General features: G+C 40.8%; 1 protein-coding gene and 1 long non-coding RNA gene across 3 annotated transcripts in view; one reads left to right on the forward strand and one right to left on the reverse strand.

The window, feature by feature from the left end:
• Positions 1 to 5,428, reverse strand: part of NR3C2 (nuclear receptor subfamily 3 group C member 2) — a 337,320-nt gene extending 331,892 nt beyond the window's left edge. Inside the window, 1 exon segment of the mRNA XM_047717601.1 lies at positions 5,320 to 5,428. Within this exon segment, the coding sequence (XP_047573557.1) occupies positions 5,320 to 5,425 (106 nt within the window). The 5' untranslated portion in view covers positions 5,426 to 5,428.
• On the forward strand, positions 5,173 to 9,857 carry LOC125093029 (uncharacterized). Of its 2 annotated transcripts, none has more exons than XR_007125136.1 (3): positions 5,173 to 5,446; positions 6,247 to 7,076; positions 9,657 to 9,857. It is a non-coding gene; the product is annotated as an uncharacterized LOC125093029 (long non-coding RNA). The 2 variants fall into 2 exon arrangements; XR_007125135.1 differs by having other exon boundaries at positions 6,247 to 6,308.
• Positions 9,858 to 25,503: the final 15,646 nt, after the last annotated feature.

Raw genomic sequence — 25,503 nt, forward strand, 5'->3', positions numbered from 1 at the left:
AAAAAATAAGATTTTCTTAAAATGGATTAGTGATGAGGATAAAATAATGTCAGTACTGAAAAATAAAGATTCATGTATCCAGATTAATTAAGATGGTCCACAGCTCCATAGAGAGGCAGTATAACAACTCGGGAATGTCAGCACTAGATGCTCCGTATTTCGATGCTGGCAGGGACTTTGACATGCATCCTTACTTAGTAGTACCTCCGCTATAAAGACTTCCAGCAGAGACAGTTTTCTTTTCAACAGTAAATGGAGGAAGTCTGAGATGAGTCCTGACAATTTATGTGTTCATTCATTCAACAAATATTTACCAAGTGTGTGCTACATCCTGGGCCTACAAACCAGTCACTGAATCTATAGTGATAAACAAAACAGGCACAGTCCTTATCCTCAGGGAGCCCACAGGTTTTTTCTTAGATACACAACCATATCCATTGGCTCTCTATATAAATTTATTTCATAGACAAAATAATTATAATAGGTTATATTTACATAATCCTACACACTATATAATTCGATGCCACATTATAAGCCTCTTATTTACCCTGATAACCCTATAAGATTCATTTAAGTATTATCCAAATAATATGTTGGGGAAACCGAGGCACAGGCCAATAGCTATGTGGCAGAGGTGGAATTTGATCCCAGGTCTCTCTCTACACCAGGGTATCTCTGCCTCAGCACTACTGACATTTTGGACCTGATAATTCTTTGTGGTGAAGGTCTGTCCTATGCATTGTAAGATGTTTAGCAATATCCCTGACACCTATCCACTAGATGCAAGCAGCACTCCCCATATTGGGCTGTGATAACCAAAATGTCTTCAGACATTGCCAAATGCCCCCTGCTTTGAGAATCACCACTCTAAAGAAACATATCTTAAAGAAAATTAATGCATTCTTAGTAAAAAGGTCATTTTTACATCTTTACATTATAATATACAAAACTGCTAAAATCATTATGTACGCATTTTTCAAATCCCTTCAGGTGTGTCAACAATCCATGACCCAAATAAAAGTCTGATGCAGTTTCTGCAGTTCTGTACACCAATATTACTTTAGGCCTCTCATCCTTTTCCCCCTTGGCCACTCACTACCCCCATCTTCCCTAGCTTTCCCTCAGGAAAGGAGACTAGGAAGTCCTTCTGCTACAGAACTTATATTAATTAACACAGAAAAATAATAGAATGGCTCTACTAAATAAACTGGCAATAGATATCACAAGGCTCTATAATGACATGTAATGCCTAAATTTTCTAACTATTGTAATTATCTCTTACTTCATTGTATTCTACACTACATTTTGAGTTCTCAGGAGGCAGAAACTTTGTCAATTTCAACACTGCATCCCAAGCAGATCACCCAGTACAAATTAAAAGATGTTAACTCTTATAATACTCAATTTTTGAACACTAAAATCTAGCATAAACCTTTTATTTAAAGAACATTATTCTATAAATTCCTAATTCACAAGTCAATCACAAAGCAGAGGAAAATAAATCAAATTACAACAGTTGAGGTGTTTATCTGATAATTCTAGCCAAAAAATTTAGTGTGGATAAAAAACAAGTTGAAATACACACACACACACACACACACACGTTCGTCATGAAATGGGACTTAAACTGCTAATACTGACCTCTTCTACACTGAAAAACCATTTACCTGTAAGCATAATATTCTGTGCTTCTACTTCTACCTAAGAATACTCTGTCCTCCCCATACTAAACTTGAATAGATACACATCTAAGGTATAGATGTTTCAGGTCCAAATTCATTAAACAGCAGAAGAAACATGTCCATTCATCTTCAAAACTGAACATCTATTGTGTATCACCCCCTCCCCACCTCCTGCCCTGAACCCTGTCCATAAACCCACATTCCCTTTCTCGGTGAACCGCACCACTCTCTACCTTAATTCCAGCAGATCACCCTTGCCTGGGGACCCTTGCCAAAGGCTTCCAAAGTCTCCAGCCTCCACACCTTCCACCTACAGCTTCCTTCCTCATCTCCACTCCCCCCACCCCAACCAACGCTAAGCAACAGTCTGAAAGGAGAATCCTATCTCCAGATCCCTCTCCAAAAATCCATCTTCCAAACATTCTCTTGGAAAGGATGATCAGGAACTGCTTTTCTGAAGTTTACAGTGTAAACCTGCATACTGAACTCCTGAGAAGTTTTACAGTGCAGAAACCTGTTTCCTTTTTATTCCAGCGTCCTCTAAATAACTTGGCCACTGCTCCCTTTTTCTACAACACCTACTAATATTCTAAGGGATGCCTTTCACCACTCTGCTCTAAAGCGGGAGCCAAATCTCAGACTTGTGAGGGTACATGAAGATTCGAAGAGAATCTACATGGAAGAGAGCAGGCAAATACAATCTTAAAGCACTCTACAAGGAAGCATCTTATCACTAACATCATGCAGCTGATCACAACTTTCCAAGTCCTATTTGGCTAGCCTCAAACTCTTAACAGTAACATAAAACAGGCTGCATTTCACCACGTTATTGACAGGGCTATCATTAAAGAATTTGCAAAAGGCTTTGCTGAAATCTAAATTAGTTCTGTGTAGAGTATTGTCTTCATCTACCAACTTTAAACGCACCTCTCAACAAAGAAAATAAAGGTTGGCAACTGTCAAGCACAAAAGAATAGGACTTCTAGCATCTGCATGGCTTCCAATGCAAACATTTTTAAAGATCAGAGTTCTTAAAAACTTAACATTAAAATATTTTGTGCTGAGTTCCCATTATTTTAATCAGTCTTCTCTGTAAACAAATAGATTAGATTAGGCATTCATTTCCTATGTAGTCCAGGAAAAAGCCAGGTTGTCTTTTTGGAAGTGGCGTAATAACCATGGCTTAAGCAGAATTTCAGTTAACCTGAACTTACTAATAAATACTGAAAATACTAGCTGATGATTATACTCCTCATAGAACTTAATACCCAGTGGCTAAAGTATATGATGAAGCAGACACTTCATGTATACATATCTAGCTTATATAAAATCAGACTTGTCTCCCTTTCAGCAGAAACTATAACAGAGGCTCTACTGGGACAAAGACAAAAACCATTATGAGCCTTTATTTTTCATGCAAATAGCCTCCCTCAAAACATAAAGGAAATTTCACAAAAGTAAGGAAAAGCGCTAATGAAAGTTCTACCTCAAGCCATTCATATGCTCTTAAGCACTATTTTTGCAAAGGAAAAACCTGACTTTAAAATTTTATGTTTTACAGTCTATGTTAAATTGCGTTTTTCCTAAGAAAATAGTTTTTTTTTTTTTTTTCAGGAATATTAACAAAGATTCTTGTGAATTTGTATTTTGTCTGAAAACACTTTCACTTTTAATATCCCCAAAACATAGTCCCACTTAAAACTTATCATTTTCTATAGTTATGTCACTGTAATAGGGCATCTTAAAGACAGAACCTTAACAATTTCATAATTTTCAGTGGTTGTATCGCTATGAAAGTTTGTTGTATGTGACTACTTTTCTGTCATACCTACTACAGAACTATTATTATGTTCTCCTCTTTTAGACAGGAGGTAAATGATAGAAACCTGCCCAAGGTCACCTAAGAGAGCGGGAGAACCAGTTAGAACTGAGCACACCTGATTTCTATTCACTCACCTAATTCACTGAGCCACCTGATCCTTCCAAAATCCCCAAGCCAAACTATGTCTCCCTTAAAGGAAAAAGCTCCCCTTTATTTTTTTTTAAACTTCTATCCTCAGGTATTTCAATGCTAGTGTGCCTTGAGCTCAAACATAAAATTAAAACTTCACAGAACCTCACAGATGGAGAATGCTGTTAAAATTACTTTGTAAATACCATCAATAACAGCACCTATAGAAATGGCCATACAAATGTTAAAAAGCAATTTAAGTGCATTAGAAATTCACCGCTTTCAAAAACTTGTGTTATCAAACAAAAGTTTTTCTAACTTCTAGGTTATAATAAAGTTAAAACTGATGGTGCCATAAACCATTCTGATTTTAAACCTAGTTTTTTAAAATTCAGTAGGAAAAGCCATGCACCTAAATTCATTATAGTAGGGTACGGATGACACCAAAAAAAGCTTCATCCTTTCTCTCCTGCCTTTGGAATTCCAACTGATGCCACAGAAAGCATTAGCCTCTCTCCAGAGTTTTATAAATACTAGGGAACGGGAAATGCACCAATTTCCAGAGCCCTCTTCATACAGGCTACATCAGGATCTGTATCTCCTTCAACTGCCCTTTTCCGCTACACCTCCAGCTAAGATTTGGGTGCTTCCGCAATTGATAGAGTTAAGAAATATTATTCAAACGTCCTTTAAAAATTGTAGAAGGAAAACGATCCGAAATTCATCCTTGGGGAAAGGAAGGGAGGTAGACCTCCCACTGCCAAAGGCGGTTGAAAGCTGCTCGTTAGAGGGCATTTATCCAAAGTGGCCAAACTTTCCCAAAATAGTCCTCTGGCGGCCAAAGGGGGTAAAAAGTGGAAAACCAAAACAAAACAACAAGCACACAGCACCATACTGACTGTGCCTCCGGATTACGCAGCCACTTCTCCCTGCAAAGTGCACGCTCCCGCGCCGCGGCCGCAAGCCGAGTCCGGCAAGCGGCGCCCCGCGGCGCACCCCTACACACCTGCCTCGGCCGGGGTCCGTCTCTCGGCGTCTACCTGTTGCAGCGCTCGCCAACGCCACGACACCCCTGCTGCGGAGCCCCCCTAAATCCAACCACATCCAGGCCAACGAGTGCCGCTCTCCCCGCAACGAGAGAGCCCGAGGCAGCAACGCTCTTGCACCCAGGTGACTGCACGGGCTTCCTCCGAGCAGCCTGAAGTTGGCTTGCGTCTCCCGGGTCCAATGACACCCCGGGCGCGGAGGGGCGGAGAGGAGGGGGCAGGGCCAGGGCCAGGACCAGGGCGGGCGAAGTGGGAAGGGAGAGAGCGAGAGAGGGCGGGCGAAAGCCCGGAGGGGGAGTGGGCCAGCTCCAGGGCCGGGGTGGTCACATGTCCAGATAAAGTTCAGGTTGCTATCCCGCCCCCCTGAGCCCTTCCTATTGGCCCGGAGGGAAGCAAGGCTCCACGCTGCACAGGTCAGGCGGGCTTCTCATTGGACAATCCCGGCTGTCAGTCACCAGGAGGGCGACATGACTGATACAAAGTTGCTGCGACACAGCCTAGACTCGCAGCTCCCTTAAAGCCGCAGCCACGGAGGACGCTTGGGATGCCAGGCAGCAGCTACGACACAGGGCACTAGACACTCTCCGCACGCTGCCCCCCGCCCCTCTCGCTCGACTGCCCCAAACTTGCTCGCGCCCACCTGACTTTCCTCCTGCCGACCTCAGGCTATCAGGAAAGAGGTGAAAAGTGTAGTGACGCGGAAGAAGTCGGTTTTTCCGAGATCCAGTCAAGGTGTTGTCCCTCATACTCTCCACCTGCAGCGCCAGGTGAGCGGCAGCCCTGGCCCAGGCACCGCCCACAGCATCCGCGCGAGGGGGAAGACTCCTAGTGGGCTTTACCCGACCCCCGAGGTTCCTCTCCCCGCCCCTTTCCTCGGTCTTGCGAGTTACCTCTCGGCAGAGCAGCCGCAGCGTCGCTGCCAGCGAAAGAGAGGATCACGTTCCCACTCGATTTGAATTTCCTTGTTTTAACAGTGCAGCCAAAGCCCTTTAAACGCAGCCTGTCTCCCACCCACCCCCCCACCATAAAAAAAAAGTGCCAGGGTCAAGAGCTGCTGCTCTCCTTTATGATTTTGTTGGTGCATTTATTAGTTTAGTATTGGATTTTTCCACTAGCTCAATTTGAAAGCTTACCATCGAGGATATTCACTTCTTTATGATGGGTGGGAGGGAGTGCCCATAATTGGGAGAAATACACAGGAGGGGAAAGGAATCAAAGTGTTTTCTAAGGATCGAGTGTCTGCAAGACACTCCAACCGCCCCCTCCTCGACTCTCCTCTCGCCCACCCAAACGCTGTAGTTACTAAGCAAAAGGAAGGGCTTCTTAACTTTGATTTCTAAGGACTTTGAGGCTCCGCGTCTGAGGCTCCGTTTTGGGCTCCCGGCTGGCCCGGAGTCAGCACCAGTGACGTACACACCTAAACCTGGTCCCCCAGCCCTCGGCGACCCGCAGCCCGGTGGTGGCAGCTGTGCAGCCTCCCGCCTCACCCTGGCCTCGCACCCGCCAACGTCGGAGGGGGGGGGGAGTTCACCCTGTTCGTGCCAAAGGCCCCCTCCTCTCTTTACAGTAATTGAGCTTCGGGATTCCAGACCCCGAACCCAGAAAGACTCGAATTCGCCGCCGCTCCAGGTAGGGGAACTCCCTGGCGGCGGGGGCGACTTCGGTGCTCAGTAGTCCCCTGCGCAGAGCGGCCCCCGGGACCCCGCAGCCGGGAGTCCTCGCAAAGTGTCCCAACTTTCCCGCGGGGCCCGCCGTCACGCGCGCTGTCCGGGCCAGGCGAGCAGTCTGGCATTGATCGCATCGGGCCGAACGCAGGCGGCAGGCAGGAGCGAGGGGAGTCCCGGACCTAGCTAGCGCCGGGGCAGGCGAGGAGGCGGCGGCTCAGCCTGCGCTGACAAATTATTCATTATTAAAGGAATGGACGTGTGTCTTTTACTAAGTTTTTACCTCCTTTACGGAGGGCCGGTCTTGCCCTGGATCTCAGCTTCTTGTAAAATCTAGGTTAGATTTTGCAGGGACAGCCGCTGCGATCTCTTGCCTGCCGCCCAGCACCCCTGCCCGGAGGCGGCCCGGCAGGCACCTGGTCTCGTGCCCACAGCCCACCTCGGTTCGCCCACTCGCGCCCTCTACGCGGACCATGCCTTCCCCAGGGCCCCCTCTGCGCTCCCCGGACCCCCTCCCGCCGCTGTCAGCGCAAAGTGACTGTCGCTGCACTCACCTTTTCTAGGACATGGTGGGGAAGCTGGGGCGCGGGGCGGGGGGTGAGGGGGTGGGTGGGGTGAGGGCAGCGAGACTCCCGCCGCCGCCGCCGCTGCCGCCGCCACCAGCAAGTCCAATATTACCAGATCGGCGGTAAGGATGGAGAGGATGATAATCCCGGCAGTCGCCCTACTGACGGTGGGTAGAGCTATAGACCAGTAGTGTTGTTACCCCGCAGGAGGAGGCGAGGCGGCGGCGCCAAACCGCGCAGAAGGGGACGCGGGCGCCCGCTCGCCCCCAGCAGCGGCGGCCCTGCTTCAAGCGGGCCCCTTTCCCGGGGCTGCTGGTCTCCCCGGCGTTGACGGCGGCAGCCTTGGAAGCCGGGAAGTAACGGCGGGATGATTCCGCGCCTGAGCCCCGCAGCGCGGCTCTCCGCGCCCCCTCTTCGGGCCTGGGGTGGCCGGTGACAGCTCGGGCTGCGGAGCGTGTGTGTCTGTGTGTATGTGAGGGGGCGGCCGCAGGGGGAGCCCGCGGCGCCGCGGCCCCCTCCCCGGGTCACACCCTCAGCCGCTGGAGGAGGCTGCAAAGCGTCCAGCCACCGGCTGGTGGGAAATCGGGATGGGGACGCCAGTGGCTGGTTGCCCTCTCACCCTGGCCCCTGGCAGCAGAGAGGCGGAGGGAAAAACCGAACCCCCGATGCACGTAACCCTCCCTCCACCACTTCCCACGTCCTCCCAAAGTCTGGGCCTGAGCTCGCGCCCTGGCCTCAGGTGCAGTCCCCACCCGCGGGGGGCGGGAGGGGGCACGGGTTGGGGACCACGCGCGGGGGGCGGGAGTGAAAAGTTTCTTTTCCTGCTCCCTCGCCGCCCACCCAGTGAGGCTGCTCTTCTCCCCCTCTCTCGAGCTTTGCGGCGCCTTTGCCCCACCCCCACTGTAGCGGGGTGGGGGGGGTGCTAAGGAAGGACGGGTGGCTGCGCGTGGGGGCGTGTGGGGAGACTGGTGAGGAGCGGCGGCCGCGACAGGTCCCCTAGCTCTGATAGCCGCTGAGATGCGGGCGGTGGTGCCTCGGTGGAGCAAGCTGAGGAAGGGGCGCAGCGCCAGGACCCCTCCCCCCAAGCTCGGCGAGCGCTGCGCGCCCCCGCGCCGCCCCGCGCGCCCCCGCATCCCTCGCGCCAGCGGGGGCAGACACCTACGCAGACGCGAAAGTGAAAGGGGGGCGACCGAGCGGTAAAGGCGGGCGCACCGCGAGGGGCAGAAGATGAAGCTGTGACCCGCGATCCCGGGATTCTCCTGTTCCCTCTGCCCTGCGGAGCTGTCTGCCGAATCCGGGCTCCTGAGCCTCCCCGAAGTCCCCGTCCGCCCCTCTGCCACACAGATTACCCCCATCAGGGGATGTGTGTGTGTGTGTTTGTGCGCGCGCGCGCGGGTTCACGCTCACTCACGTGTGTGAGATATACGTTCAACCCCACTCTTCCACTGCACCGTTACAGTTAACCTTGGTGGAATATATTGGGGGGAGAGTCACTACCCCTTACACGCTTCCCAGCTTGTGCTCTATGATTCAGTTTTTTAAACCCCGCGAACTAACAACCCCCCCCACACACCCCCTTTCCAGTTTAGCACTTCTTTTCGTACCGGATCTATTGACCACCATCCTAACCGCCCCGCCCCCCCCCCTTTCAGAGTTCTTTCCCATTTTCTTCCTAAATAGCTGTGAAAGTTGCTAATCTCTTCCCACACAAAACCCTGTTAAACTCGGAGCTGCCCTGTTGAAACAATCACTGCCTTTCTTCAATCACATTCCCACTGTCCGAATATCAAGCTTCCCTTTGCGACCATCACCCACACAGCGTTGGCACTACTCAGTTCTTAGATGGCTGAGGGTGGCATTTTGGCCTCTAATAAAACAACCTTTTGCCCCAGTTCCCTTGTTTGTAGGTAATATGAAGTTCTTAAGGTATTATGTTTTAAGCGAAATCAAGAAAAAAATAAATAATATATTTTCAAAATGAACATATTAATAATTAATTATAAGTGTCCTGACAGCAAAAACTGAATCTTGAAATACATCAAAAATAAGATGGATTGACACTGGTGGGTTGATAAAATACACGGAAGAATGTATAGATATGTGATGAAGCATGTGTATATTGAAGTACAATATTAATGGTAGAACCTAGTTGGTGGGTATACAGGTGTTTGCTGTGAAATTTTCTCAACTTTTTGGTATACTTGAAATTTTTCATTATGAAATGTTAGAAAAAACTCTTATTTAAGGAAACCTATATTATGTAAATTCAGTTTACAAAATTAATAAATTAGGTATTGATTATCTTTCCCCCTTTAAAAATGATTTACCATAAACATTCTTTACCTAAAACTCTACCATGATTTTAACCAATAATTTCCATTACGGACAAATTGTCAAGGATCAGAGAGGTGCAAAGATGGTGCAAAGGTTTCTTCCTGTGTTTTTTCTTGCTATTCTCAGATTTTTATCTTCTCTGCCTTTAAAACCATTTGATATTGTAAAACTAAGATTGAGTTTTTAAGTGTATATAAGTATTCTTTTAAAACTTTTTCACACCAAAATTGTTGGGGGTAGGGAGTAGCATATGCCCATATATAGCAGCTTCTCTTATCCTTTGGAAAGGGTATTGGGGATCCTGCAATTATTAATAGTCAAATCTTTGGGGATATCTAAGTATTTAGCTATTTGCCCAAACACTTAACAAGTAAGTTTTCCTATTCTCTTTATTTTGTTGTTCCATCTGTAAGACAAGAAGTGGTCCTGTGCTACCCTAAGGGAGAACAGCTCCAGGATAAGGTCTGTGGCTCCCTCATCTGAAGAGAAGGTGACGTTTTGCTTGGAATCACCCCATAAGTGATGCCCCCTGAGAGACTCCATCAAAGATGAGGATGCAGGGTTTTCTAGTTGTTTGGAATACTCTGTGTCAATGCTTGTTAATAAAGAGCCCTATCACCTTAAAAAAGTGTACACTTCAGGTCATTATTTGCTTGTTTTTTAAGCTGTCTCAACAGTTTGTTCTTTTCATCCTTTTAGATAAGCGTATTTTCTCTTTGCAAAAGGATGAAAATTTTTTTTAAATAAAATTAAGAAAGGAAAAGAACTTCATCTCCATATAGAGACAATTTGCAGCTGCCAAATAGTCTTAAATCTTGAAGCAGCAGCAATAGTTATCTCCCTCTTGAAAATAGATCACCCTCTGTTTACAGTCGCTATACCTTAGGACATCACCCTCCTTCATCCCATTAGTGTCAAACTCCCTGAGGTTTGCCACCATAAAATGCAAGACTCAGCGTTTGTAATTTACATGTGTGACATCACATCCTCTATTATATAACTTCAGATACAAAGCCTAATATCATCTAAGTTTGTGTTGGAAAAAAAAGTCTCCCTTGCTCTTTATTTTAGCTTTAGCAGAGCCACCCTTTAGTTCCCTGATTCTAATCCCATTTCTTCAAAGAGCTGACTCTGGGGGAAGGAAAAAAGCATAGAGTTGTTTAAGCCATGAGATCATTACTCACCCCCCAAAAAAATCTTCTCAATTTTGTTTTGAAATGTATTAAATACATCTCCTTTATATATTTATAACTAACAAGAAAATGAAGACCATTAGGTATCATATAAGTTAGTTGTATTCAATAATTTTTAAAACTTAAAGGCTAAGCATTTGGTCATAGTTAACTTCATTAATAAGCCTAGCCATGCTGGCATTTTTTTCTTTCTAAAAAGCTAGGCTTTCTCCGCACCCCCCCGCATCCCCCCCCCCCCACTGTCTCTTACCAGCTGTTGGAAAGAGTTGAGAAAGACAGAGTCAGAATGAGAGAGGAGGGGGGAATTGGAGAGAGAAGATAAATAGGGGAATAATAGAAGATAGAACTTTTTCTTTGTTTATTGCAAAACACACATGTTACAGTTTATAAACATTGCAAGCAAATAAGAAATTGTGGACCAGAAGATAAATACAAAACATATCAGGGTTTTTGTTAATATCCGAAATAGACCAAACTCAATTTTCTAGGCTATTTGGAATATTTTTATTAGCTTTCATTTCTGTATTTGTTTTCCTGTTTAATCATCTATCTATCTTAATTTCATTTATAGTCATTTTAAATAAAAATACATAAACCTAATACATTTCTATGGCCAGATTTTGAGATGACAGAGCACCCAACAGCACATGCATCACAATTAGTATGCCATATTATTAGAAGCAAATCAGATTTCACTGTGCCTACACTGCTGTTCTAAATTTAGAAATAATGTACAGTAGTTGAAAAGGGGGAGAGGAACTTAGAGCAGTATATTTTAATAAAAATAAAGATATTTTCAATTTCTTGTCTTTTTCTCCCCTTTTTTTTCTTTGTTTAGTACAGGAAATTCATCACCTTTAAATAACTGTGCTAATCTTACATAAATAAATTCATGGTTTGTTTGCACATTAGGACTATGCATTGGTGCTGTGTCTCTGAAATCATGTGCAATAACAACCACAGAAAAGTGAAACAATCCAGTCGGTCAGGTGTGAGAAACATAAGAGTCTCTGTTGAACTTGATGAAAAACTCATTTAGAATTTCTCATTAGGACTTCACAGGAGCAGTTAGCTTTTCAGTAGTTGGCACTATATTTTTAGCAGCATTTTAACAGCTGTCAGTAACAACTAAGACAACATTTTGATCAACACTATTTTTTTATTCTAACAAAGATGATTGCAAAAAACCCAAAATGCTTTAGGATTTTGATGTTTAGCTATGAAAATCACAATTAAAAATATATTTTTTTGTGATATAAAATGTTAATACCTCAAGGGCAGGCAATAAGTTATCCATATAAAAATGAGGCCAAGTGGATTTTTTAAAATTTTAATTTTCTGATGCCTAGGTACATCCAATAAAGATTATTTTATTCTTAAAAGGTATATTCAATGTCAGAAATAGAAACGTCAGAATGAGAGAATGTGCAGTGTATCTTGTCATATATTTGCAAGTAGGTCAAGAATAGCCATATGGGCACCCAAAATGAATAAAATCTTTTCCCTAACATTCGAGTTTATAAAGGGAGGTTATCATATGTCAGATACATGACACTGGAAATAGCAGACAGAAAAATGTAAGACACTTTATGGCGGATGTCATCTTTATCCCTAAAGATAGAGGTAAATTCGCTGTGGATATTGCTTTACAAAGCAAAGGAAAACTAAAATCTCTGCAAGTGTCAAATTTGCCTTTCACCCATAGTGTCCCCAAACTGAGTGATTTTTGTTCCAAGGCAAGTAGGAGTAATGGCATATTATTAAAGAAACCTACTGAATCATCTTACTCAGAGGTCATCTACTCATTTGGAGTACCTAATCCAAGTTTTGAGCTTGTCCCAACAAAGGCAGCTGAGTATTTCCCACTTCATCTAGCTGGCACAGTGGAGGAATTTGTGCATTCTTATGTCCAATGATATTTTTCTTATATTGCATTTTCTTTTCTAACCCTTCTGGGGGCACTTACCTATTAGCTCTTGCAGTATGAAGCATTTTTAATTGCTTGGTAAGACTTTTTTTCAACAGACTTAGGCACCTTTGGTAAAAACTGTGGTTAGATATCCTTTCCTCTTTCCCAGCCTCAACTCCTGCCAGATGCAAATCTTTTGGTGTTGACAGTTTTTCACAGAGCATTATATGGTTTTCTTGGCGGATAAATTTTGGACATTAAATGTCCATGTGTAAAAATGAAACACATATAAACACTTTCTATATGGGAGGTATATGCCACATCAATTATTAATATTTAGACCACAATCTATTTTGAAGTACTTAGTGCCGATTATAGCTAGCCTTTAATATTTTATCAAAACAAGTAGACATGTTTCCATTTAAACTAGTTCATTTCTTAAAAAAAAAAAAAATAAGCCTTTGGATGGCCTTTGCCATGCGTATAGTAGAATCATGTCCTGTAAGTAGAAGTTAAATAGACTTATGATGCCTCTGTACAATGACAGTGGGAATTGCTTTGTTGTGTAAAGGACCAAATTAGCACCTAAAGTTTTCAGATTTTTCTAATACATTTATGAATATGACTTTTAATCTGTTGTTTGATACAATACAAAACCATGTATTTTTATAATAATTGTATATCTCAAAAAAGAAAAAATTCCAGGGAAATTATTATTATAACTACATCATTTCAACATATACTTCTCCCTCATTCATTTATAAATTACTGTTTTTATTTCCAAATTGAGTATCACATGAACTGAAGTTTTTTTGAAAATATAATTAGTTCTTAAATTATCTTTATTTGTAAAATATATATATATGTATATAATTATTATAATTCAATAAAAACTTACAAGGAACAAAACACAATATCATATGTACATATCTTTTTATTTACTTTAAGTTATTTTCATGGCACCATGAGATTATAATACTAAAATTCAACTACTAATACATTAACAAACTATGGACTCAGGAGCTAAATCAAGATTATTAATCACGGCGAGTGTACTCACTGAGAAATTTAAACAAACACTAACTTCTGCAGATAATTCAAAAAGCTCAAGGTACAAGAAAGAGCCAATGTTCAATCTTCTTGAATAAAAAATCTAAGCAAAAATTTTTAGCTTCGAGCTATATTTCACTACCCCTTTTCACAGAACCAGGAAATCAAACAGTACTGTAGAGCCTGCTTACATGGCTTAGAATTCTGACTTCATCACCTACTAACCTTATGACCCAGTACAAATTACTTAATCTTTCTAAATTTAGGTTTCCTTATTTGTAGAATGAGATTATTGATACCATAACAGGATATGTACTTAACATAGTACTTGGATCTAGTAAGTGCTCTCAAAAATGCTAAGTATCCACCTCTGGAGGTTTGTCAAATCAAGATTGATTCTTTGGAGGATTAAAAATCTTGCTTCCAGTTCAAAGGATTTTTGAGGTCCCTTGAGAATCAGTGATTCACCTTAAGCATTTCACACTTCAAGAATTCTCTTTCATAAAACGGAGATTCTCAAATTTTAGTATGTATCAGAATTACCTGGAAAGCATGTTAAAAGAGATTTCTAGGCCCCAACCCCAGGGTTTCTCATTCAGTAGGTTTGGGGTGGGGCCTGATAATTTGCCTTTCTAGTAAGTTCCCAGATTGTTGCTGCTGCTGCTGCTGCTGCCCCCGATCTGGAAATTGATCTTTGAGAACCACTGCCCTACAGTATGGTGAATAAAACAAATGGCCCCAGGGGCGCCTGGGTGGCTCAGTGGGTTAAGCCGCTGCCTTTGGCTCAGGTCATGATCTCAGGGTCCTGGGATCGAGTCCCGCATTGGGCTCTTTGCTCGGCAGGGAGCCTGCTTCCCTCTCTCCCTCTCTGCCTGCCTCTTTGTCTACTTGTGATCTCTCTCTGTCAAATAAATAAATAAAATCTTTAAAAAACAAAAACAAAAAACAAAAAAAACAAAAAACAAATGGCCCCAGACTGCGTATTTTGAGGAGTTTAAGTTGTCACTGGAAGGCACTGCTGGGGTAGGGATAAGAAACAGGAAGTAGGGGATAGAAGAAAGGAAGTGTCAGATAGTGATAAAAAGGAGTAGGGTAGAGGTGGGCCTTCATATCTCATAATTATAGTAATAATGAGACCTCTAGTTCAATACACAACCCTTGGATTATATGCTGATTTTCCTAGACCTCTGGATTGCTCCCCTGAATCAGTATTTGAGAAGTACTTTATCACTTTCAGGCTCTTGAAGTACCTATTAGTTTATTATTGTATTATCTTAAGGCACTAACTAACTTCGGTTTATTTGGAGGAGATGAGAATTGATAACCCAACTGCTTTAATTACCTTTGCACACAATTCACTGTAGTCAAGTCCAGATCACTTATCTCTCTTTATCCTGAGTATATCACAAAGATGCATCTATTACTCGAGTCAGATTTAATTGATTTCTTTTTTCAGCTTTCATCCTATCAGAAGGGAACATTAGACCCATTGGCTGTGATAAGGTTTTGGCAAAGCCATAGTTGTCATTCTTAGTTTTTAACCCATTATCATAGGAGGAAATTTCTAATATTTTCTTCAGGAACCCACGCCTACTGTTTATACCTATAATAACTACATCACTTTGTTAAGAACTGATCTTGTCCATTGTAGGAAGTTGAAAAATAAAATTCAGTCAAGATAGATGAAATTCCCATACTTATAGAGTTGAACCTAAAGAACAATCAATTAAAGCCAACAGGAATAAAATAATGCTGTATGTCTAGTATTACTTAAATCAAGCTTGACCTGGAATGAGTAAGATAAAAAGGGGAGAATAGAATATGCACTTGTGAGAAAACTTGGTGTTATAGTTAGCAGTGGACTCCAACTGGAGCATTATGTCATTCACAGGTTGTGAAAAAAATTCAGAAAGAAAACCCAATGTTGTTAGCAGTTTTTGAAAGTAAGATATACATGAAAAAATTAAAGTGATTTGATTTCCTTAACCTGGTAGATAGTGACATCATACAAAACTATTAATAACAAATTAGGTAACCCATTGAGTTCATTTTATTTTTTGCTACTGTAAAAATCACTTTGAGTTTTTGACCGCTTCTTTTTAATGTTGCTATATTAATATTTAATTATCATATTATAAAGCATAACATATTTCATAAGTTTATAAATGTTTCATAAAGTATTTCAAGCATACCAAAAAAATAATCACAGGCTCCAAGGTAGTCACCACCTTTATATTATGAGGTGGGAACATTTTGTCATATTTGCTGCAGAAGTATAAAAACCTGTGGGAGGAATACATTCCTATTTCCTGATAGGGGCTACTGTTGGAGGAGGAAGCCAAAAAATATAAAGGGTAAGCTTTCATCACCTGGGGGTTTCATTCACACTGTTACAAACCCTGGGTATTGTACTTTCTTCCCAAGGGTTTAAGAGAGAATTAGTTCTTAATATATGCAAATAACTCTCAAAGTGGGGCTCTCCTAGATAATCCCAGCTCATGGTTTCAGTTGAGGGAAGGGATTTAAAAGTCAAACTATTCTCTCTGAGATCCTCAAGAATGAAAATGACTTCAGGGCAATGAGAACTGCCCAGCTAGGAGACTATGGAACCTTGGAACAGAGCAATTCAAATTCAGTTCATTTCAATGCTACTGCTTTTGGGTCCCTTTCTAATCATCTTTTTCTTAGCCCAATTAATTCCAGTCACCTTTTTCTCAATGAAATGCAGGATTCATATAAGCCACTGCTTGTTGATTTAAGTTATTACCAGAACTATTCTGATTGGTTGGCCTATGTTGTATGAATTGCTAAATATTTTGACTCTAATCCTAGAGAAAAGTGTTCAGTCCAAATTGGACAGATATCTTAGTTTGTTTGGGTTTCTAAAACAAAATACTACAGACTGTGTAGTTTATAAACAGCAGAAATTTATATCTCACAGTTCTGGAGGCTGGAAATTCAAGATCAGGGTGCTAAAATGGTCGTGTGGACCCACTTTGGGTCACAGGCTTCTTGTTTTATCCTCACATGGTGGAAGATGCCAAGGCACCTCTTTTATAAGGGTAGTATTTCCATTCATGAGGGCTCTGCCCTTATATCCTAATCACTTCCCAAAGGTCCACTTCCTAACATCAACACCTTGGGGATTAGGATTTTAACATATAAATTTTAGAGTGACACAAACATTCAGACCACAGAAAAGGGCTTGGAATTCAGTGAGTTTAAGAAGTATTCAGCTCATTTTATTTGGCAATATGTTGCCCTTTAAGCTAAGAATAATCTTCAAATACTTCTTTTATATTCTGATGTATTAGTCAGGTATAGATGAAGCTCCTATACAAAGATACCCCCAAATGGGCGGCTCAAATAGAAAAGAAGTTTAATTCTATCTCACATAAAATCAAGAAAAATGAACTTTGTTCAGGATAGATAGGTGGTTTTGCTTAATGAGGTCTTAGGAACCCCTGTAGGGGAGTAAATACTACCACCCCAAAATATGTCTCTTTAGCATATTGATTATTTTAACCTGGTTATTTTTAAGAAACTCTGAAAACCAAAAAGAAGTTATCCTTTTGTAGGAGCCATTTACATGTATAAGGGAAATCTCCATTTGTAAAAGTGTCTCCCTTGTTATACCAAGATAACTCTAAAATCTCTAGAAACTTATCGATGGAGAAGACATGAATTAAAAATCCACTTAACAACATTACACTTCTTTACCGTGCTTTTCGTGGTAACCTCTCATAACTGACTCTCCACCCCCAACATCTTTTGTCTTTAGTTGGAGTTATTTACAGTATGGCTCTGGCTATTTTGGATACTTAGTTTTCCTAGGTCTCTCCCATGTATATAGGAAGTATACATCTTATTAAACTTTTGTTTGATTTTTTCCTGTCAATCTGTCTCATGTCAATTTAATTCAGACTAGCCAGGGAAAACTTGAAAGGTAAAAAAATGTTTTCTCCCTAGCCCCATTCCATAGAATGTTGTTCTCATCCGTATGGTGAAAGCTGTATCACCGGCATCATATCCACTGTTTTTTTTTTTTAATTAAAAAACAAAAGTTCTGACCAAGTAGTTTGTACGTATCACTTCTGCTTACATCCCAATAACCAGAGCAATTTTTAAGAGAGGTTGATTGTTCATATGCTCTCCTAAAGCTGGAGTTCTACTGCTAAAAGGAAGAAGGAGAGAATTAAGTACATGGAACAATCAACGGTCTTTGTCACATGATGACCAACTCCAATGAGCAGAGAAGAAAATGAGACAGACTTAAGCTGTGGCACAAAGATCTAAAGTTATAACTGAGGGTATAAACAATGATGGGTGGAAGGGCAGGTGAGGTCCGGGGCCAGAATATAGATGCTGGGATTGGGATTTACACTCTCATAATCAAAGGGGCCATCTTTTACAATATACCTAGACAGTGGAATCAGTGATAACTAAATATTCTAGTGAAGGTGAGCTAATCTTTCAATCAGCCACATGGTAACTTTACAGATCAAGTTATCTTCAATTAATGATTTTTTTTAAATGAGAAGAAACATCCAATACAGACCAATCTCAAAAAAAAAAAAAAAAATCATCGAAGCATAAGAATTTTAGCTATTTGAGATAAATCAGCAATGTTTGAAATGCAAGTAATACTATTCTATAGAGAGCCAAAAAAGCTCAGATTTTAACCTGCACCTGACACAGAGAGAGCGAGTATGTTCTCCTAAGTGTGTATGTTAGCACAGAGGGAATATGCAGGAGATTACAACCTCCTTTAGCATGCCTGCCAGAACACCATGACACAAGGTTAAGAGCAGGTCTGATGTTCAGTTGGTCAGTACTGGACAACTGGACTTCTTGCTTACATTACAGCCTTTGGCCCTGCTGATTGACTGATATGCATGCCTGATTGGTCAGGGCTGCCCTACAAGTCATTAAATATTAACATTACCCCTGCTTTCAGGGTCTATTCAAAATTTTTTTGAGAGATGATCTGACTGCAAAAGGCCAAGGAAGAAGATTCTTAAGGAAAAAGTAGTAGTTTCTTCTCTAGTCTGCAAAAACTTTGCATATAAGACAGATAAAATGGAGAAAAAAGAGACAACACCCAGGTTTATTTGTCAATCCATCTTTGAGATAGTAGTGTAGAGGGTCTGCAGAAAGGATACATTTTGCTAGTTTTGATTCATATGCTATTCATAATTTACTGGCCTTCCTGGAATTTTGATGAAGAATTCTAGATCTCCCTGGAGATTCCTTAAGAAATTAAAAATAGAGCTTCCCTATGACGCTGCAGTTGCACTATTGGGTATTTACCCCAAAGATACAGATATAGTGAAAAGAAGGGCCATCTGTACCCCAATGTTCATAGCAGCAATGACCACAGTCACCAAACTGTGGAAAGAACCAAGATGCCCTTCAATGGATGAATGGATAAAGAAGATGTGGTCCATATATACAGTGGAGTATTATGCCTCCTTCAGAAAGGATGAATACCCAACTTTGTATCAACATGGACGGAACTGGAAGAACTTAAGCTAAGTGAAATAAGTCAAGCAGAGAGAGTCAATTATATGGTTTCACTTATTTGTGGAGCATAAGGAATAACATAGAGGACATGGGGAGATGGAGAGAAGTGAGTTGGGGGATACTGGTTGGGGAGACAAACTATGAGAGACTGTGAACTCTGAGAAACAAACTGAGGGTTTTGGAGGGGAGGGTGGGGAAGGCTGGGTGAGCCTAGTAGTGGGTATTTTGGAGCTCTGGGTGTGGTGCATAAAAAATGAATTCTGGAACACTGAAAAGAAATTAAAAAAAAAAGAAAAAAGAAAAAAAAAGAATTCTAGATTTCCCATACATTCCAGATGCCACATAACTACTCTATTTACAGAGTATGAAGTGTTGAGACAGATTACAAAGGAAGTTGTGAACTTCCTACTCTAGAAAAATTTAGAAGTAGCATTTCCTCTGATCTGAAATGGCAAAGGCAGGGGTCTGTAAGCAGGGTGATGGATAAGGTATATATCAGTTTGTTTAGCTTTTTAAATAATTACTTTGCAAAGAGGAAATGAGATCAGGAAGAAAGGCCCTATATAGCCTGATGAATCAGTGGGTGATAAAGTACATTGGGACTTTGACATCCTTTTACATTTTCTTTTGAAAAGTTGCCTTTATGTCATAAACTAAACATCACTTAAAAGAGGAAATTCAGCAGGGTTTGTCTTTTAGAGTGGCAATGAAGTATAAAGGTTAAAACATAGACTCTGGAGCCAGATTGAGCTTGGGTTTAGATCCTAGCTTTGCCTCTGAATAGCTGTGTGACTCTGGGCCTCAGTTTCATCACCTACCAAATGAGATACTACAGCTTACCTCATAAGGTTGTTATGGGTATTAACAACTTGCAAACTGACTTACGTGTAGTAAACAACAATAACTATGCTATTTTTCATACTAGTAATCCTAAACCATTTTCTCCCACCAATTATGCTAACCATATTCTTTCCTGCTCTCCATGCACTTGACATCTGATCTTATTGGATCACTTCTCCTCTTTTTGTATTTTCCTTACTGGGGTCATTAGATATTCAGGGCTACCTGCCTGGCTTCCTTACATTTACATTCAGGAAGACTTTCTTCTGATAGCTCAACCCTTCTGTCACAAAACATGCAACTCTCCCAGTACAGTTCCACTCCTGATGTAGTACCGTCATGTTCTACAGCATAAACTTGACCTTGACCTTTACATAATATTCATAGGGTCTTTTTGCTATGTGAAGTAAATTTCCTTAAATAGACATAATGCTATGGATCCTCCACATGTGATCTCTCTCTCTCTCTTTCTCTTTTTTTATGAGCACACAGAAAGGCTACATCTCTCAGCCTCCCTCGCATTTAGGTTGGGTCCATATGACTGGGTTTATATCCTGAAATATTGGTGGAAATGGTGTGCTCCACTGGTCATAAGACCTCTTCAGTGATGATCTAACCTCTCACTTCCCTTACAATGAATGCCTGGGAGGTCCCAAGTTTAGGATGGCAGTATCATAGTATGGAAGGGAGATTGGATCCCTGAGTCACCTCTTGGAGGAAATCTACCAAGGAGAGTTGCCTGAACTGTACTGGACTGTGATGTAAGTGACAAATCTTTATTGTATGCATTCCATGAAACTTGGGTTCATTGCCCTGATTAATTTAGATAGGATAGCATATAAGTCTATAGTCAACATTATAGGAAGTTTGAATGTATTTATACTGGGATGTTTCCTATATTTAATATTACTGAATTCATTATGGAGTTTAGGTAGCAGAATATTGTAGAGAAAAGGATATAGACAATAGAATCCCTAGAACTAGACTTGAATCTTGTCTCAAACATTTATAACTTTGACTTTAATGTGTTCGTTCTCTGGAATTCAAATAATACTTCCTTTCTAATAGTGTTATTGGGTAAGTCAACTAAAACCTATTAGGTAACTATCTTCCATCCTTATACCTTTCCAATATACCAGTATTTCCAATCCAGTGTCTAATTTCTGTAATTCTCCCTTCTAAACTGCTTTTCATAATCTATACTTTATAACAGCAACTGGACTAAAATCTTGACAATAAAAGGTAGTAATTTGGTCTGGAGAAAGTATCCATATCTTTAATTTGTGCCCAAATAAAAGAAAATCATTACAAAATTTTATGTGTTGAAAATAGTACTTAGTAGAGAACGATTTTCACTTTATTTAGTGCATTATTCAGAAAGCTCCCAACTTAGAAAGCCTATGCCATGCACCATAGCACAATTTTGAAAATATTGTATTTAATTAAAATGGGAATTTCTGAAATGATTACTATAGAGTTCATCTTTCCATACCTCACATAAAATTTTTGACCCATGCAATATTTATGAGTTAATTTTCCTTCTCCCCATCTCATCTTAACAATCAGAAGAATAGCCTCCATTTCAAATTGCTGAGGGTGGTCCATTGGAGAATGTGCACCAGCAAAGATAGAGACAAATAGTGACCACCTATTTTTCAACCTCACTGTTTACACACACACAAAGCCATTTGCACAGACAATATAAACACAGACTTCAAAGGCACACCTGCAAGAGCTGCCTTATTACATGTTTAATATTTAAACAAATTGCTTAGAATTTATGACATATACTTGCCAGCTTTTTAAATTAAAAAACAAGCTAATACATAACTTATTAAATTAAATGATAAATAAGACAATATTGTACATTAGGCATACAAGAAAAGAGTTAACAATTCAATAGGTATTATATTAGTTTATACACCTTGACCCTACATTCCACAGTAATGTCTTTAAAAGATTAATATTGCAACAAACTAAGCTCTCTGTGGCACAGGTGCCTTTTTATAACATTTGCAAACTTCCTTTCAATTATCAAATAGATGTGCCTGAAAATTGATGCAGTAGCTATGTGCCCTCTCCATCTTCTTTACCTTCACCGACTCTTTTCTTTTCTCTTTCTCTTTTTTCATTCTTCTTCTTTTTTTAACCATCCCAACCTCTAATTTCCCTCCAAGCTTTATCCCAAGGCCTCTACCTCCCACCACCTTTCATTTAATGTGGAGTGGCATTTTATATAGAGTTTGATTCTTAAGTCAGTGAGCAAGGTGAAAAATCATACCAAGTCAGAAATACCCTAGGAAAAAAATCCCTTAAGGCATAATTTACATGGCCATTTTTGTGCACATTTGGGGCTGATATAGCATCCAACTCAGCCAGTTTTTCCTCCAGCATTGGAACAGATTGCTGTTTTCTCAGCTAAACACCTGATGAAGTAGTTGGCTTGCATTTAGGGGCCATGTTGTACAAAAAAAAAAAAAAAAGTATCTTAAAACACTTGAATCACACTCAGCATGGTAAGATGCTCATTCTATGAGAGCAATTCAGGAACTGAGACCAACTGAAGGAACATCAGATTCGCATCTCCCATCCTGCGCTCCTCGGGGCATATGCTCTAGTGGAACGTGGAACAGAATCACCCACACTATTTACATTCTTCTCTTTCTCTCTTTCTCTTTCTGGCAGAGTAAGTAGAGTTGAGTATGGATAAGAACTTTATTCTCTGTGTGTTAAGGAAAAATTCTATTCAAAACCACAAATTTTTCTAAGGGCAGCTTGTGTTAGAGGACATTTCAGGGTCTCTGTTGCTCTTGTGGGCAATAACTGTCCCCTTCAATTTAATGGAGGGAACCACCTCATAGTTATGGACATAAGATTGAAAGACATGAAATCTGAGAGTATGAAGATTGGAACGAACAGACTTACTCCATATCATGTTCTCTCAACACTGACTCTATTGACATTTTGGATTGACTAGTTCTTTGTTGTGGGGGGGTGTCCTGTGAACGTAAGATGTTCAGCAACATCCCCAGTCTCATCTCACTAGAAGCCTAGAGTAAACATGCCCTCAAGTTGTGAAAATCCAAAATGTCTCCAGACATTGCCAAATCACCCCAAGGGAGCAAATCACCCTTAATTGAGATACTCTGCCCTGAATAAAGTGTGTTTGAAAATCTTGGGGGGGGGATAAATTATGAATGAAAGAAGTAAAATTGAAATATGGGATGAGATAGAAGGAACTTTCTAGATAGTGCAAGGCTGAGCACAATATAAGGTGAAGTGGCTTCTGAAAAGTCCTTAGTCATGGGACAGCTGAAGGCTTTTAAAAGACAGATATGTCTAAAATCCCATTTGAAGCTGTTTTTTGTTATATGAACCCCCTTCCATTTCCCCAAACCTTCAATAAAGTCTATTGTCAGCAACAATACCACGTGAGAGCAGTTAGTCTGTGGCTACCAAGGAAGGGAATGAGTTCCCTCACTGGGCTAAGATGGAATAGGAAGGGCTCACATAGAAAGGTCACTTAATTCAGAGGAAATGGCCTCTTGGTAAGCATTCACAACATGGATTGTGCAAAAATCTTTGGATTTCCACAAGGAGTAGATTGTGGGCTTGAACAACTCTTATCTACATCTTAAAGGGCAAAGAATTTCCAGTGGTGCTATTAATTAGTGGCACTCTGAGGTTTTACAACGTGTAGATTCGATAGGCCACACTGAGCCACCACCAACTCTGGCAAGTGTTAGTGTGGAAGACAAGGAGACTTGTCTCCATTTCTTTCAGTGAGTTAGGAATCTTGGGCCTCCTGAAATGGGAGGTGATCTCTTCTACTGTGAGAATGGTCTTTACTAGGTAACATAAATCTGCCCAGGACACTGCTATTCCCCAATTCTGTCACTCTCAAAATCTGTCTCTTTTGTTTTTCCTTCTTAGCTGCTTCTCTATTACCCTGTCACAATGTCCCATACATTTTTCTATAAAAAACATTTTATATGTATTTTTTGTCACCTTCCCATGGTTGTCTTGCATTGATTGAATACAGATTTGGAAGTGTTCCACTTCTGTTGGCCCATTCCCCTTTTAGGATCAGGTCCATCCTATCAGATATGAACTTTTACTCAACATATTCTGCTCTTTATTACTTCCATGCTATTCTGGTCTCAAGCTATTCCTTACTATAGAAAGTCTTTCATTGCCTTCAGGTCTTAATTTGATCTATTCTACTTCAAAAAACTGGTTCAATAATACTATTTCTTATAGTAGAATAAAGTCTGAACTCATAGAATTTTATGTATTCTTTTTAGTGGCATTTATAATGTTCTATCTGCTGTAAGAGGTATTTGCGTACATGGTATATTTACTTTTAGACTAAGAGCTCCTTGAAAACAGGAACTGTGTCTTATCATAATAATTGGTTCATAACAGCTGTTAAGTGGTTGATTTTAATTTTTTTCTATTTTTCCCCAAAAGAATTTAAGATGCCTTAGAAGGACACAACATATTGGCTGATGACTTAAATTAGAAGAAAATGAGAAAAAAATAAGAGAGATATGATAGCACTTAAGAATAGTAGGTTATAAGTAAATGCTTGCTGAAAAATAAATCAATTTTCTTTACATAAACATTGTCAGTGCCAGTCCAATCATAGACACAAGCTGCATTTGCTTCCTTACTCACAACTGTCACAATGATGACATCCATGCTCCATCCCCCTTCTTTACTCTCTATTTTTTTCCCTCTCTCAAATCTAGGCATGCTTTATTATGTGGTCCTTTAGAAGCTACCATCTTCTCCCACAACATTTACCTTCCTGACTGCAATGCTCATTCTAGACATGGGCACTTGATTTAAACCAAGCCAAATAGAATCCTTCTCTTGGATTTTTGGAGCTGGAGCAAGAAAGTAAGAGTCTTTTCTCCATGGATGGTAAGTCAGGAATCTGCTGAATCACCATACTCCCTGGGTAGAGAAAACCGATTTTCAGGAGAAAAAATTGAAGACAACTTACAGAAAGAAACATAAGTCAGAAACAAAGAATTCTTTTTTCTTCAATTCTTCAATTCTCCAAATGACATTTGTACCCCCAGTTCTTATTTCTGAGGACCCACCTACCTCTCTAATCCCCACCCCAAAGCTGTACTTATCCCCTGCCTTTCAAAATATGTCTGTTAGAGCTTCTTTTGATTTGTATTGGATTAAGTCCAAGCCCTTGAGTCTGACAATCCAGCATTTCCAGCACCCAGTCAGGCTTATCTTGCTTCTAAATTCTCAGTTGAGAGCTGCCGTCTCCCAGATGCCAGGCTCATTCTTTCCTCTGTGGTTTTCTTATAGTTATTTCCTTACCTTGAATGACCTCTTGCCTCTTCTCTCTGCAATACTAAATCTAGCCTTTCTTCAAGATCCAATTCAAAATCTATCTCCTCCATTAAAACTCTCCTTGATTAATCTTTTCCTTCTCTGAACTACTGTAGCCCTTATTTCCCCAGTTTTGAACCATGCTGTGTAAAGCATATTTGTTTTTCTGCCTTAGATTGTTCTATTATGTGTTTTCTGTGTAAGAGAATGTTTTGGTTTGTTTATTACTTACAAACTTATGTACCTTTAAGAAATGGTATCTCCTCTTTTGTTTGCTGGCACTTTAATTTGTTTGGGCCTGAGAGTTTGTGGTGAGGATTCAGGGAGCACTGCTTTGGTCTACCTTAAAGAAAAGAACTGAGAATATGAGGCTTTTGCAAGCAACTCAGA

This window comes from Lutra lutra, chromosome 2 (assembly GCF_902655055.1).
Source record: "Lutra lutra chromosome 2, mLutLut1.2, whole genome shotgun sequence".
In the NCBI taxonomy this organism is placed as follows: Eukaryota; Metazoa; Chordata; class Mammalia; order Carnivora; family Mustelidae; genus Lutra; species Lutra lutra.